We start from the raw sequence: 17,166 nt of genomic DNA on the forward strand, positions 1-17,166 counted from the left end.
CATCGGGGATTGAACACAGGACCACATGCACCAGAGGCATACGCAGTAGCCACTAGATAGCATGGAGGACTATTATTCTACTCTGACTTTAACCGAGGGTCAAATGCAGCACAAGCGCAGAAACAGTTTGTCGTGTGTACGGAGCTAATGGTATTGCTGGAAGTACGACAAGAGATTGGTTTTCTCGTTTCCGGGAAAACAGATTTAACTTATCCGGAATTGCATGGTCAGAGGAGCATTATACTTTAACGGCAACTGCTTAAATCGGATCCTTCAAAAAAATTGTCCAAGTTATGAATTGTGACCTCTCAACCATTGTGTGTTTGCATTCTATGTATAAGGTCAGGGGCGTAAATAAGTGCCCCGCAGACCAAGCATTGCAGGGGGCCCCAAATCATGAAATGGGACGTAGAGAAGGGGCCCCAATTCATGCTGTTTGCGGGAAGGCCCCCACGCCTTTAGTTACGCCACTGTGTAAGGTGTAAATATCACTGAACTTAAGCACACCTGAAATTACATTTCTTATCATGTTCCCTCGTACTGGCCTAAAAGGAAGAATCTTCCTCAAATAAATCGGTTCCCGAGAGTAGGGTAAAAAACTATAGTAGAATAAAGAAACTGTGATACCCGAGAAAAAGAATACCAATAGCTATCAATTTCAGTTCTAAATTATTTAGCGTGAAACAGTTCTGTAATGCTACCAGGGACTTCACACACAAAAAAAATCACAAAAGACTCACACTGTTAAAATCAACACTAAAGCTTGAAAGCACTGCCTCCATCAGCAAACTATGTAACATTATCATAGAAACACAAATCGTTATGCACCTTCAAAATACCACGTTATATTAGTGTTTTTTTTTTAAAAAAATACAAGATTAGTCCACCACTAAATACCTTATCCACCACCAAACACTATGCACTTACACCACAGGAAGTCAGTGGAATTTTCATTATAAGTATCCGAGGCACTTCTCACAGAATACAGTTATATTCTCTCTCTCTCTCTCTCTCTCTATATATATATATATATATATATATATATATATATATATATACAGGGTTTTCATAAAGTCTGGACGGATTTCATTTGCTTATAATTTTCATAAAAATGGTCATAATGAAATCAAATAAAGTGCAAACGGTAGCGGAAGGATTAAATTTTTAGTTGGCAACACTGTTAGATAAGCGGCAACTCTGAACACGTTGAGAGAGGGAGAGGGAGGGCAAGGGTCAGTTTCTTACCAAATTCCATCCATTGTTGTTTCAATGTTGACTGTTAAAAGTAAGTTGTAAGCTGTATTGGTGTGTGTGTCTTTTAAAGAAATAAATAAATGAAAAACTCCTCTGAGAAGACTATTTTTTTAACCGTATTAAAGATGGCGTCGGTGAAAGAGAAAGCTCAATGTGTCCTGTGGTATGCAGAACTAAAATCACCAATTCTGGTGTGTCGAAAGTTCACCAAAGAGTTCAAAAAGCCGGCACCGACTGAGAGTGCAATCCAAAAGTGGCATGCTAAGTTCTCGGAGACAGGAAGAGTCCTGGACCGTCCTCGAAGTGGGAGGCCGCCAACATCGCCTGCAACAGTGAGCAGGGTAAGGGAAAGCATCATCAACAGCCCACAGAAGTCGATTCCTAGACGGTCCATGGAACTCGGAGTTCCACAGACAACCGTGTTTAAGATAGCCAAGAAGACGATCAAGGCCAAAGGTTACAAAATCAAGATAGTCCAGGATCTGCATGATGAAGATTTGGACATCCGGTTCAACTTCTGTGACGCCATGCTCAAGCATTTGGAACATGGCGACGTTCTCCTTTCAGCCATCATGTTCTCAGATGAGGCAACCTTCCATGTCTCCGGGAAGGTTAACCGACACAACTGTCGCGTTTGGGGCAAGGAAAACCCAAAGGAATTTGAGACACATGAGAGAGATAGCCCTAAAGTGAACGTTTGGTGCGCTGTGTCCTATGATCATCTGATTGGACCGTTCTTTTTTGAAGAGGAGACCGTGAATGGAGATTCGTACCTGGATATGTTGCAGAAATACCTCATTCCGGAACTAGAGGCACGTGGAATCCAGAACGACATCGTGTTCCAACAGGATGGGGCACCCCCTCACTATGCAATCAAGGTGAGACAGTTCCTTGACGAGAAATGCCCTAACCGATGGATTGGCCGCGTTGGCCCGACCGCTTGGCCGCCAAGATCACCCGACCTTACCCCCTGCGACTTCTGGATTTGGGGTCATGTGAAAACGGAAGTTTATGCAAAAAAGCCAAGTGGTTTGGAGAACTTAAAGACAAAATCAGGGCGTCTGTGGCTGCCATTTCGGATCAAACACGGCGGAACGCTGTGAGTGGATTCCAGCGCCGCCTACGCGAATGTGTGGACGTAAATGGCTCCCAATTGGAGGTGTGGCGGTGAATGAACTGAGCTGGTGCAGATTACAGGTAAAAATTTAATCCTTCCGCTACCGTTTGCACTTTATTTGATTTCAATATGAGCATTTTATGTAAATTATAAGCGAATTAAATCCGTCCATACTTTATGACAACCCTGTATATATATAAAACTACATAAGCTGACAAATTATTGAGCGCTTCTTGTAGGGATACAATGATTAAATTTGGAATTATTGTAGCTTTCCGGAACTATCCGACAGGAAAATTGCCAAAAGTGAATACTTTTAATTTTTAGGGGGTGTAAAAAGGGGATGAATAATTTCCCCATGTTATTTAAATGGGTCTATTTTCGGACCTATAATCTCATTTTTAGGTACTTAGAATTGGAATAAAAACTTTAAATTCGGTATGCTTGTACATTTTCGTTAGCACTGCCTAAGTAAATCAGTAAATTAAAACATTCCAACTTTAGAGTGGTTTCATAGGGAACTGAAAAAATAAAAAAGAAATGAAATCTTTGAGTTTTACGTCCCACGGTTATGCCGGTTAGGCTGAAAGTGGGAGGAAAAGGGAGAGCCCCGAGGAAACCCACGCACACGGTGTAGGAACTGAAAAATCGTTCCCATGTTATTTATATGGGACACCTTTCACACACCCCAAATTATTGAGTGCTTCCTGCAAGGCTACAATCATTAAATTTGACATGATTGTAGCTTTTAGGGACAAAACCACAGGAAATTTGTCAAAAGTGAATATTTTTAATTTTTAGGGGGTCTAAGGAGGAGATGAAGAATTTCCCCGTGTTATTTAAATGGGCCATTTTTTGCACATATAATCTCATGTTTTAGGTACTTAGAATTGGAATTTAAAGAAAAAAAATCTTTAAATTCGTTATGCTTGTACGTTTTTGCTAGCCTTACCTAAGTGAATCATCAGAAATAAAAATTTCCAATCGTAGAGTGGTTTTATGGGGAACTAAAAAATCTTTCCCATGTTATTTATATGGGAGGTCTTTTACACCCCAAAATGTTCAGGTACTTCCTGCAGGATTAGAATGATTAAATTTGACATGATTCTAGCTTTCCAGGACTAACCGACAGGAAAATTGCCAAAAATGAATATTTTTATTATTTTTAGGGGTATGAAGGGGGATAAAGGAATTCCCATGCTAATTAAATGGACGATTTCTTGGGATACAAAATCTTATCTTTTAGCTATTGAAATAGGAGAAGAAACAGTAGAATTGTGGGTTCAAGAGGTGCGAGGCCGTAAGCCGACCAAAGACAGTGTGTGCAAAGCCCTCGGATGGGTAAATTCAGGAAATATGAAAAACAAGTTCACGAAATTCATTGTTGATGCAAAGGCCGATAAATAAGAAATGCGAGGCCGTAGGCCGAGCAAATTCGGGAGTCTGCGGGCGAAGCTCCCAGCTAGCCAAAGGCTAGTATATTATATGGGACCAACTGTAGTCCGGTCAAGACTTCATTTAGGAACTAGTATATGCCCTATCCAAATATTCATGTTTGAGAATCCTAAGGTGCTTCCTCAACAATTTTATACAGATAGTTGGTGAGTACTTCAAATTATATGACCGTAGCCCCAAACTGCCTCCAAAAAAAATTGTTGCGAGAGTACCTTAGGATTTTGAAACATGTATTTTTGGATAGCGCACATGTCAGTTTCAAAGTGAAGTCTTGATCTGACTACGATAGGTCACATCGTTTTAAAGCTATGGACCTTTAAAGTTCATTTTTTCATGTTTCCAACATCCTATAACTCCGAAAAGAATCATTTGTGCACTTAGGTCGGTCTATGCTTTTTGTCTTATCTTGGTGTCAGGAATCACTTCCCAAACGTTGTCAGTGTTGTTTTGAAACACACTGTATTCATTTTATTTTATAGGATTTTGTTGTTTCATGTAATAACGTACTAAAAATATAAAGTATTCCTATTAGTATTTATTCGTTACTTATAGCATTGATCAAGGTAATGAAAATTTGTTAAAATAATATTATGGTAGAATTTATGTAATTAGAAAATGTAAGCCTACTGTAGAGGTTTGCTATTAAAATAAAATTCATATAAATAATGTGGTTCGTAACTTCACTTAAATGGGCCAATAATAATAAAATTCAACAATATAGACAAGTGGGCATTTTTATGAAGGGGCCCCCTAGCTGAGGGCCTCCAGGGATGCCAGACCGCCCCTGACCACAAACATTTCTTTTATAATAATTTATATACCCTATGTGGCCAAAAGTATCCGGACACCCCTCCGAAGAAGTGGATCAGGCCGGTGACGTCAAGTAGTGCGTCACTGAAAGCAAGAACAGTATCAGGAGTAGTGTGGGAGGTCAAATTGATGCAATCGTGCTACAATCAGTAAGTCTACGGAACTCAGCAACTTTGATTGTGGCGTGAGAGTGGGATGCCATCGTAGTGGGAAATCTGTTCGTCAAATTGCGGACAATGCTACAGAGGACGAAATCCACTGCGGGGGATGTAATTATCAAGTGGAAATGTCGAGGCAACGAAACAACCGACAAACGAAGTGGCAAGCCGAAAATACTTACTGAACGCAGCCAAAGAACGCTCAAACGTGTAGTGAAACAAATTCGAAAGTCCTCGTTGGTAGAAATCACACAGGAGTTTCAAAGTGCATCGGACGTTACTGCTAGCAGCAGGACTGTTCGTCGCGAGGGAAAAACCTGGGATTTCATGGTTGTGCAGCCACGCACAAGCCGAATATCAGTCCCCAAAATGAGAAGCGTCGACTGCAATGGTGCAAAGCTCACCAACGTTGGGCGTTGGACATGTGGAAACGTGTTCTGTGGAGTGACGAATCCCGGTATACAATCTGGCAGTCTGATGGACGGTCTCGGTGTGGCGGATGCCTGGAGAGCTCCTCTGCAATAACTGCTTTGTGCCGACTGCGAAGTTTGGTGGTGGCAGCGTCATGGTGAGGGGGTGTTTTTCATGGTTTGGACTGGGTCCCTTAGTTCGTGTTGTGGGAAACATGGACTCGAAGAAGTATCTGGACATTCTGGACAATGCTGCTCTCCCAATTCTATGGCAATATTTTGGGTAAGGCCCATTTTTCTTTCAGTAGAATAACTCCCTCAGTCACATATCGAGACTTATACAGACATGGTTTGACGAAATGGGCATTCAAAAACTGGACTGGCCCTCTCATAGCTCCATTCTCAATCCCATTCAGACTCTTTGGGACTAGTTGGAACGCAAATTACGTAGCCAAGACGACCATCTTCCCTGCAAGAAATCACTTCAACACTGATGGATGCCCGGACGTCATTTCTATTGCCACATATCAAAAACCGGTGGAAAGTCTCCCTAGACGTGTGCCGGCTGTCATAGATGCAAAAGCGGAACCAACACCTTATTAACATCTACCTCAGGACTCTCCGACTTCATATCAGTGAGTGTCTGGATATTTTTGGCCAGACAGGGTATATCATTATTTCCTTTGGGTACATTTGATATAGCCAAGACGCATATTCATGTCAGTACGTGCCTTCAGTGCTAACAGTGGTTCCATGTTCTATTCCCAGAGGAGTGAACAAATATTTTGGTGTTGACCAGGGCCATAGCCAGAACACTTAAGACATGAGTGCCCGACATTACTTTTCTGGATGGGACTAACTTTAGTTCCTTACATTTATCTGTACATACTAACAAAGATTTCAGGGGGCCGGTCATAGGGGAGGTTGAAGCCCCTTGGCCACCCAAAGGCACGAGCTTGTTCTTGACCTAATATCGTGAAATTTGGAAACTACTCAAACTGCGGAGTAAGTAATGTGCTGATTACAAATCACCCAAAGGGGGCACGGTGGCTCAGTGCTAGAACGCTTACCTCTGGTGCATGGGGGTCCCTGGTTCGATTTTCGGCCAGGCAAATTTGTGGTGGACATAGGTGCTCGTGAGTTTTCTTGGGGCACACCCGTTTCCTCCCACTTTCTCATTCCACAAATTCTTCCATCATCATTCACTTACTTTAATCGTCGTCTCCCTTAGTCTAACAGGCACAAACATGGCACGTTAAATTCAAGGATTTTTTCATATCACTCAAAGCTATCTGGTCGGCCACAATCGAGGAAGTGCTACCTAAATCTATAATTACCACAGTTAAGTTACCTGCATTGTCGAACTCTCATTTCATTATATTGAGATCAACATGAACTGCTTTCTGCTTGTCACAACACAGAAATCCGAATCTATAATGACGTCAGTATATTGACTCTTAACCCCTGAACTTGTGCAAACATGCAGAAATCTCCTGGATGAATGGTAGCTAAGATCCTATTAATATACCGTGCCGTAGTCCACGAAGTTTCCAGACTTCAGCACTAAAAATTAATTGGGTTGACTTTCTTAATTCTCATATGACGTACTATGCCGCTCCCTTGCTTTGTCCTGACAACACCGCCTTGAAGAGAAAAACCCCGGTTGCGACTCTACGGCCGCAATCCTTTGGCTTTCCTCGAAGTACTCGAATCGGCACGAAGTTGGCCAGGACATTTAATAATGTCTTCCCAATTAATTTTCAGAAATGGTTTAACCTTTTTAGGATTTCCACTTTTTGAGGTAAATTTTAGACTTTCACTCACGCAGCTACTGCTTTCTTACTACTTATCGAAGGACCTCGTTTTGTTTCTTTTTAGGATATAGCATCTTTTTCAACCGTACCACTTACTTATCCGTATTATATACCAAAACCGGGAAAACTGGGAAAAACCAGAAGATTTTTTTTAAAAAATTCAAAATCTTTGCGCTCTTCTGGCCCGGGATTGGGTTCACATAGGGATCTGATTTTTTTTTCTTGAAAATTACGTACTTATGTGCACAATACGTGTGTATAATTTCAACATTGTATCTTGAAAACTAAGGGCGAAATTTTTTCTTTTTTGAAAGTCTGAAGGTGGCCCATTATATATGTTTACTGCGTCATCACTATTTGACCTAGAATCATGGTTTAAACGCCATTTTCTTTAGTATGACGAGCTCTTTCCAGCGGTACTACTTACGTTTTCCTATCACACACCTGAACCGCAAAAATCGAGAAAAAAATGGATATTCTTTTTTTTTTTTTTGAAAGAATCACCCCTTCGGAATAGTTGCGCTCCTCGGTCTTGGGCCAGAGTTCGCGTAGGGATCTCAAAAAAATCTCAAAGGTGCAGACAATTAGTATGCAAAGTTTCAATCTGATATCTTGAAAACTAAAGGCGCGATATATATATATATAATCTGTCTTAAGAAAAAAGTCACGCCCCTCCGCCCTACTTGGCGCCGCCAAGTTGACCATCCATTCCCAAAACGCACCTGGGGTGTTTTTTTGTGGCTTATCCTTGATTTAACCAATAACAAAAACCCGGCTTAAATGCCTGCTATAGAGCCTAAATAAACGGTCCAAGACAATACTACGCCATAGTAACTATAGATACTATAAATTCTAAAAGGGTTAGAAACCAGTAGCGACACGGCAACCTATGTCTGAATTAGGCTTAAAACGGCCACCTTTGACATCGTACTCATAGTTCTCCTGCAGATTGTATGAAGAAAACTCCTGAAGAAAAACCGCTCGTAATTCCCACGACCAGTAATAACGTGAATCAGAAGCCATTTGGAACACAATTTTCTTTTCCACATAAAATTACGCTCGGAAATGTCCTTGAGTTTATATTACACTTAATTCTGGTTTGCATGCTTAAAAATACTTCGACAGTTCTTTATTTATTGCTACACGACACACTATCTGCTACAACTGAAGCGTTCATTGCTACGCTGAGCACTCAAGTTTTCTAGAAATTACGTTCAGCTATGTTTACAGTACAGAATAGCCATAAAGTCTGGAACAAATTGAAGAAGAAACACATTCACACTACACAAAATATGGCCCGCTTGTCTTATAGGGGAGGTGGGGGAATGATGGACACCTTAACGTTGAAACTGAAATAGCAATGTTGCTATGAATGGGAAAACGATGATTTTGCAGTACAATATTCTTTATTCTCTCTACTACTAATATGAATAGGTGTAAGGCGTGAAAGTTTAACCAAACAAGTTGCATGTGCAAATAAATGGACCTATTGTGAATGGCCATTTTATCCCAACCCCTGGGCAAAATGGCCCCATCCTTGGAACATATACATATTAACCAAAATTATGTTGTATTTCGATAAGAAAATGCTATTTTCCTTATTCATTGAAAATGTTAATGAAACAATTAGTTGTAGAACTATAAAACAATGAGCGGAAAACCATAAAAACGAAGATAATACTAAAAATAAAATTAAATGAAAAAGAAAATACGAAGTGGAATAGAGGTGCTATCAAAAATTTTTTCTCGAACACGCTCAATCATAGGGAGCACTGACTTCATACTATTCACAGGGTAATATATTACCCTGCTCAGTTCGATAAGGCATATTTTGGTCCCCTGTACAATTTCAAGGGGCCATTTTGCCCCAATCCCAATATAACTTTCAAAAACCCTTTATCTACTATCCACCATCTTCCACAACGAAATCATGCATGACTGTTTGAAGGCCAAACCTTTCTCACTATCTATGTGTGTACCATGTTTTATTCAAGTAATTACTTTTCCAAGCAACAGGTAGAATATTCACTGTGTACCTTATATCGACGTACCATGAAAATGATCTTCTCCGCTCATTTCACACGCTATTGAAGGTAGCGACTTCTCAATTTCTAAACACTTCGTGCCACACTAACTACGGCTTGTGCAGTAGTACCAATTCACTGTCACCAGAGGAACACCGCTACATACCGGGGGTGACCATATTGCCCCCACTTCCCCTACTATTCTCAACACACTTCCTCAAACGTTCTTCCATGTTTCTTTGAATTCTTTTTAACACATGAGCAGGGCCTTGCAATGGCATCATCTGTCGCCCTTTTTGTCCAGAAAGAACAAATCTTAAAAGCCATGATTCTAAGTATGCTGCCTCATCATAAACAACGAATGGGAGGGAAAGAGCACTCCTACTCAGAAAGGCCTAAACACTACAAATGCAATCCCGTTGTATGTTTTCTTTATTTTAAATAATAATAACCTATTATGTTAGTGAAAGATAAAACGAACAACACCCGATGAGGAAAGATGGTAATCCTTTTTCTAGAATTCAATCTCAATACATCAGTTTGCAATTCCACTGCAACTACCTCTTTTATTTTATTTCTTGATTTTCCTTCTATATCTGTTAAAAATATTTTCTTAAAAAACTTGTTTCTACTTTAAATGATAAGGAACTAGTTTGTTACAAAGACACGATTAGTATTCGTATCAAAACCGTGATAACTAGTACGAATCTGCAATTCGCTTGCCCAAATTCAATATGGCTGATATAAAGTAGAGCTTCAGATTTTTTTTCACTTGCGCACCACTTTAGCATATTAAGCAACTGAATAGCAGTAGAAGAATTGGCGGAATGAGAATGTCGGAGAAAACTGGAGTACACACGAGAAAACATACGGACATGATGTTTGAGTTTTACGTCCCACAATATGCCGGCTAGGCTAAAGGAGACTGTGTTGATGAGAATGAATGAAATAGTGGAATGAAGAAAGTGGGAGAAAACTGGAGAACCTCGAGAAAACCCACGCACACGGTGTTTGTCCACAACAAAATTTCACTTATTGCGAGCTGGGATCGAACCAAGGAACTCACGCACCAGAAATGAACGATCTACCCCTTGGCCATTGCGGCCCCCACATTCGTTAAGCAATTACTGTCAATACACAATGTGAAATTAGTAGCTTGCATGCACTAACATTTATTTTAGTGAGTCAGGTACACGTTTCACATCCTCCATTAATTTTAGGATCTCCTTAGTGAAGCTCCTTAGCCTTCCGGAACTAACCGACAGGAAAATTGCGAAAAGTGAATATTTTTAGTTCTTAAGGAGTCTAAAGGGGGATGAACAAATCCCCATTTTATTTAAATGGGCGTTTTCATGGGACACAAAATCTTATCTTTTAGATAGTTGAAACAGGAGAAGAAATTTTAAATTTGGTAGAATTGTGGGTTTACGAAGTGCTAGGTCGTAGGCCGAGCAAACGCGGGGTGAGGGGCGAAGCCCGCAGCTGCGCCAAATTCAGGAAATGTAATTAAAGAGCAAATGCATGAAATTCACTCTTGACGCAAAGGCTGATACCCAAGAGATGCGATACAGCAGGCCGAGCAAACGCGGAAATCTGAGGGCGGAGCCCCCAGCTAGCAAGAAGCAAATCGTATATACAACCGTAATGATTACTTTTGACACCGATCGTACAAGAACTATTACAAAACTTTAGGGGAAAAATAGCGAAAGAACAGAAATCGTGAAGTGCATGACAGGAAACGTACGGTAACTTCAGGAATAGAACCAGGAACCCTTCACAATAGAGATTAAAAATATCTTTTAGTTTAACGTCCTACGATTATGCCCTGTAATCTCAGGGGGACTATGATTAAGCCAAGTAAATAACGATGGAATTGGTGGAATAAAAATGTGGGAGAAAACGGGAGTACTCCCCGAGAAAACTCACGGACACGACCATCACTACAAACTTATTTGCCTGGGGGAAGAGACACACCGAAATACACTATCTCGAATTTCTTAATATGATGATGATAGAAGAGTGTCGATGTTTCATTGCTTCCACTGCTGCTACATTTCAACATTACACAAATCAAGATGAACATTCTCTCGGCAAATACCTTTAAGCACAGACATTACACAAACGAAAGAAATACTTATTGCCTGTGCATGTTTACCAAATTCATCTAAAGTTAACTTCCAAAAACTTATTATATCTCAGCCTTTATAGAATACGTTCCCGTTAACATTGAAATATCGCGCCATTGGCTATGACAGTGTATGACATATAGTGCCATCTGTGGAAGAAATAATGTATCAGTTTCAACCGTATAGCTGTGTCAGTTCATTAAAACCAATCATTTGAATCAGTTGCTGTGCAATGAGCTTGCATATTGCATGACAATGCTCCAGCCCACAAGCTTATTATCGCCAAGACTGCACTGAAAGACTGTGTTTTCGAGCAGACTACCTTACAGTCTAGATTTAGCACTTGTATATGAGCTCGATGCACAGCGATTGATTTAAGTAACCATTTCCAACGAACAGACGCAGCTGGACAGTTGAAACTTATACATTATTTCCTTCGTAGATGGCACTACATGCCATGAACAGCTTGTTACCAGTGGCCTGATATTTCGGCATCAGGCCGAAACTTTTAGAAACACCCTCGTACCACACAAAATGTGCTTAGATATGCAGAGCCACACACAATCTGTAGAAAATTTCCACTGACTTCCAACTGATGGCGACTATGACTATACCCACACAAGCTCACAAAATATAAACGTAAAAATAATTCAAACAAAGCCAACATTACCTGTTGCCAATTCCGGACGATACATCCAAGCTATCCTCTGCTTGTAATACGATACTTTCAGGTCGCCTGCCTGGTGGTCCCGTGAAATTAAAAGCCCTTTTAACGGACTCTATGACGCTAAATTTAGCTTCTGCCACAGTTGTACTCTTGTATACGTCATCAGGCAGCGACCTATAAGATGCTCCTATACCTGAAGGCATTGTCACGCCTAAGGTGAACAAAAACAGAACTACAGGTTGCAACACTTAAAAGAAAGTCAAGCTACCATTAAAACAAAATAGGTACAAAAGCAACATAAAAAATAAACAAAAACAAAACAAAGAAATCACTACATTAAAATGAATAAACAAAACAACTATGCATTATGAAGCTTAATGCAGACACAATAAATCAAGAAAAATAAAGCGCAAAACAAACAGTGTGTGGAGACTCAACTGAACTTACCATTCCATGCTGATTAACTGGATGTTCCATCTTATCTTTTGTTGCTTGCGGTTTTATAACGAATACATTTTATTCTTTCACTCAATGCTCACAATTGCAGTACCTATTGCATTGAACTGTACGTCACAATGCGGTTGGTGACAACGTAGTTATTTTAGTAACATCAAAGCTTTTGCAACAAGGTAATCAAAAAATTTGCTTAACCTTTAAACGCCCGTCAAGGACTTTAACAAAATCGTAGACTCTCACGTTGGGGGCTCTGGTGACCCCTTTATTACAGAGTAACGATCCATACACCGTCGAAGAGTTTATAGACCACAGATTCCAATGGGGTAACATTCGTGCAATTCTTTTCATATTTGTGTGAACAAGAAGAAAAACAAAAAATCATTTAAAAAATATTTTTTAAAAATGACTGAGGGGCCCTGACAACCCTTGCAGTTATCATACGCTGACAAAATGATGCTAATGTAGACCAGACTTTTGTGACAATAATATAGAAAAGAAAAGTGGTAGCCATTGTTGGAATACAAAACGAGATAAAATAAATTCACAATAAAATTCCTAGAAAAATGCCCTGCGTATTATTTTCGAAGGACTCTTGCAGGCCTTCGCGTTGGCGGTCTCGCTGACCACCCTAATTACCATAGAGTCATGATGATTCATACACCATTGGAAAGCTTATACTGGTAGAAAGCTTCATCTCTCAGTAATACAATGGTACCAAATCATCTTTCTAGCTTAATTACGAGCTAAGCTATTGATATTTGTCGTAAACATAATTTACAGTGGCGTAACTACAGGCTTGGGGGCCCTCCCGCAGACAGCGTAGAGCGGGGCCCCTTCTCTACGTCCCACCTCACGATTTGGGGGCCCCTCGATGGCTTGAGCACCCCGCAATGCGGGGTCTTATTTACGCCCCTCATAACTTACATCACGAAACTGAAACTCCAAAAACTGGCCAACATTGCCCCCTCCCTACTGTCCCATATAAGCAAGTACACCTACAGGATATTGCCATGTAGTGGCCTACTTCATTGCTTCACATACCAAATTTTATGAGTGTACCCCAAGGGGGGGGGAATTAGCCCAAAAACTGTTAAAAAAAAACAAACACGAATTTTACCCTCCCACGGGATAACTACGAATTTTACCATCCCCTATGGCTGGAACTTATAGAAAATTCTATTCTTTTTAATTTACTGAAAACTGTACTCAGGTTGTCCTTCCATTCTGAAGTTATTTACGAAACTAACTTCATAGAACAGAGCTTTTGTCACTGTGATTATACATTCCTATATAAAATATAGATTTTTCCTAGAAATAGAACGTGTATTTGACCAACTGCCACGATACAATATGAACATTCTCTTAGAAGATTTCAATGCGAAGGTTTGGCAAAAGGGTATTTTCAAACCGAAATTCTGCATATGGAAAGTAATAACAACGGCGTTAGACTCCTGAATTTTACAACATCTAGAAACCTTATCGTGAAGAGTACAAAATTCCACACATCGTGACATTCATAAATATTCTTAGACGTCACCAGATTGAAAAATACAATCAAACTGATCACGTTTTAGAAGGCAGAAGAAGACGTCTAGCATAATTGATGTTCAGTTGTTCAGAGGAGCTGTGACACTGACCACTACCTGGTAGCAGCGATTGTAAGAGAGATTATCGTTGAATGAAGGAAAAATTCAATATTTCAAACAGAGGACGAGCAGGGAATGCCAGGTCAAGTGATACCAGAGGATGACACGCGTAACGGGTTACAACTAAAAATCTGCACAAAATGTGCGGAGTCATAAAATAAAACCTATTGACACAGTCATCGCTATTCTTTGGTATGTTGATTGTACACTCTTTGTCTAATTCACACTATGTTTGCTTTCCTTCAGATGCGAAGTAACTGGTAGAAAATGGCGTCAAAAGAAGAAGCCCTCCGTGCACGCATTGTAAATTTCCACGAAAAACATCACGAATTGGGGAAATCATATTGTGTGAAACACTTTGCTGCTGAAGGTGTGCCAAAAAGAACAATTTATGCGATACTTAAATCCGGAACAATATAAAGAAAAGCAGGAAGTGGTCGAAAGACAGCAATTATGACGAATAAAAATAAACAAAGACTGAAAAAGATGTTTGACAAGAAAGACAACATTAGTTAGAACGACGCAGCAAAAACATTTAAATGTTCACAACAATACATATCTAAAACATTAAAATCAATGGGAATCAAAGCATGCAAAAAGGAAAAAGCTCCATCTTACACAGACACGCAAATAAAAACTGTGAAACCAAATTGTCGTTGGATGGTCAGAAATTGCAAAGGAAAATCGTAAGTTTTGGATGATGAAAGTTATTTTAGCCTTTCTAAACCCCAAATGTCCGGAAATGACATTTATTATTCCTCAGACAAGCAACACACTCCTTCCAATATAAAATATAAAGGCAAGCAGAAATTTGAGAGGAAAGTGATGTTTTATTTAGTTGTATCGGACAAAGGTGTGTCGCAGCCTTATTTCAAGCCTAGTGGGTTAGCAATCAAACAAGATGTGTACGTGAAGCAATGTCTTCAATAGATCTTAGTTCCCTTTATTCGAAAATATCATTCTGACAATAATTTTATTTTCTGGCCTGACAAAGCCAGCTCTCATTATGCGAGAAAGGCTCAGGAGTACCTCATGTCCCAAAACATCTCTTTTGTGCCCAAAACCAAAAATCCAACTAACTTGCCCTAGTGCCGCCCAATCGAAGATTTTTTTGGGCAATTGAGTGACAAGGTGTACAAACATAATTGGAAGGCAAAAACTGTTCAGCAGCTTCAAAGAAAAATACGCAAATGTTTAAAAGAAATTGATCCAACTGGCGTCCAAACAGCCTGTGCGTCTATTCCAACACGTTTGCGGACTGTAGCTGATCACGGACCATTTGCAATGTGTCATTAGCATTTTCTTTTCTGCCTATGTATATACTGTAAATAAACGTTAAAACATAATTTCCATTTGTCGTTTGGTTGCTTTTATCTTATCTCACATCTTGTGCAGATTTTTAGTTGTAACCCGTTACTACAGGTGGACAAACCACCACTAGACCAAATACCTTGAAGACAATTAGAAATTCATGTAACAACGTTTTGCAAACACCGTAACTCTGATACTCTCCATTCTCCCCTGCATGGGTTTTCTCGGGGTTCTTCTCGGATTTCATTTCTTTATTCATTCTCCATAAGTTATTTCGTAAAACAGTGATTTCCAACTTTTTGTTCACTGAAGAAACATTTTACTGAACGCCGCGATACACTTGTTTCTTTTTTTTTAATTATTTATAATAATACTCGCCATGCGCGCCGACTACGTGGATGCTCCGGGGCTCCAGCACCTACATAAATAACCTTGCGGGTGCGAGTTTCGACCCGGGTTTGCATCTGTTTCTCTTTCGTTTAAGTCAGCCGTGTTACCGACTGTGCTAGAGCAGCCCCAACTTATCCTTATAGTACCGGTATATTTTACTTTATCACAGCAACAGCCCTTTATGACAGTGTCAATAAAAGATTTTAACTACAAATAGATCAATCAAACATCGAGACTTCACTGAAAACATACAGGGTGCCCCAAAAGTAGGTATACAGTGCCCTACTGCATTTTATATAATTTTTTGTTGTATCCACCAGGTAGACTTAGTTTCTTTATTATTTGTTCTTAATGTGTTTTTACTTACATCTTAAGCTCGGAAGAGCCGAAGGAAATAAACCCATAAACTAGAATTTTATACTTGATCAATACAGATGTGTATACCTACTTTTGGTCTACCCTGTATAGCCTAACGCGCTCCGCCATTGAGATGCGCCACATACATTTTGGAAAGCCGGCGCCGTTAATACTAGCATCAATAACCCGCTTTGCTGGTTTAAGATCGTGGGCGATATTCAGAGAGAATTCGTTAATCGAGAGTTGGTCACAAACTGGTTAGTGGAATACTAGCTCTTTACTAAGGAAGATGCACTGTTTGGTATTCAGTGTCTACTTTCAGTACAACTAAAAAGTTGATTTGGGTATGATTAACTTTATAACCCCAATGCATCGGATGAGAAAAATAAATGTGGTAACTACGGAAAAGTAGATGAGAGCATGCGTAGTCTGTAAAAATAAAAATACATGAAATACGAAACTTTGTGTCGCACGCTAAACCGTGGGTGAAAGATTATCCTCTGCTCTAGATTAATTACTCAGATGTGAATAACTTCGTCAAATACTACGTCCTAATCAGACACTCTCAATACAATTTTGATAACCATCCGCTAATCAACCCCGTAGTATGGTGTTAATGAGATGTCAAAACGACTCTGAAAAAAACTTGTAAACCAACTTGATATAATCGTGCCAACCCTGCTGACAACAACGATTTAATTTAACACACTTCACTTGGGTTTTGGGGGAAAGTACACCAGTATTATACCATTTTTATCCTAACCTACAGCAGCAGCACAATTTCTTTTTGAATAAGAAAGGAAAAAGCGGCACCCAACCTAGCCTTCCCCTCTGCTGGTATGTACACAATATGGCAGGTAAGATAAAAGGAAAGGTCCCGTATAGAGTATTCGTATACCATATGCCATATAAGATACATATTAACGTAGTAAAATTCTTTGTAACGAAGTATGTCACAACACACAAATACTTCGGAAAAACATTGGTAGCACACAGTACAATGCAGGGGCGGGTCAAGGGTGGAGGCGATCGCCCTTCCCCCAAAGAGGAAACTATCTTATTTTATATATAAATAAAACCCATTCCAGAGTTTGGAGTTCTTCAAAGTAGCTCTAAGTAGTGGTATTACAACCCACCGACCCCCAGAAGTCCGTCCTGGATCCACCCCTGG

At 39.9% G+C, this 17,166-nt stretch overlaps 1 protein-coding gene across 4 annotated transcripts in view; it reads right to left on the reverse strand.

The window, feature by feature from the left end:
- MESK2 (misexpression suppressor of KSR 2) overlaps positions 1–17,166 on the reverse strand; it is a 261,034-nt gene that overhangs the window by 224,534 nt on the left and 19,334 nt on the right. For 3 of the 4 annotated variants that reach the window (XR_014128807.1, XM_081743532.1, XM_081743531.1), the window contains exon 2: positions 11,839–12,046. The exons of the other annotated variant lie outside the window; for it this stretch is intronic. Coding sequence is in view for 2 of the 3 variants with exons in the window: in XM_081743532.1 (XP_081599658.1) it covers positions 11,839–12,038 (200 nt within the window). In the remaining variant the exon portion in view is untranslated. The remainder of the gene's footprint in view (positions 1–11,838; positions 12,047–17,166) is intronic. 4 annotated transcript variants of the gene reach the window in all.

Source organism: Thermobia domestica, chromosome 17 (genome assembly GCF_964235325.1).
Source record: "Thermobia domestica chromosome 17, izTheDome1.hap1.1, whole genome shotgun sequence".
NCBI classification, from domain to species: Eukaryota; Metazoa; Arthropoda; class Insecta; order Zygentoma; family Lepismatidae; genus Thermobia; species Thermobia domestica.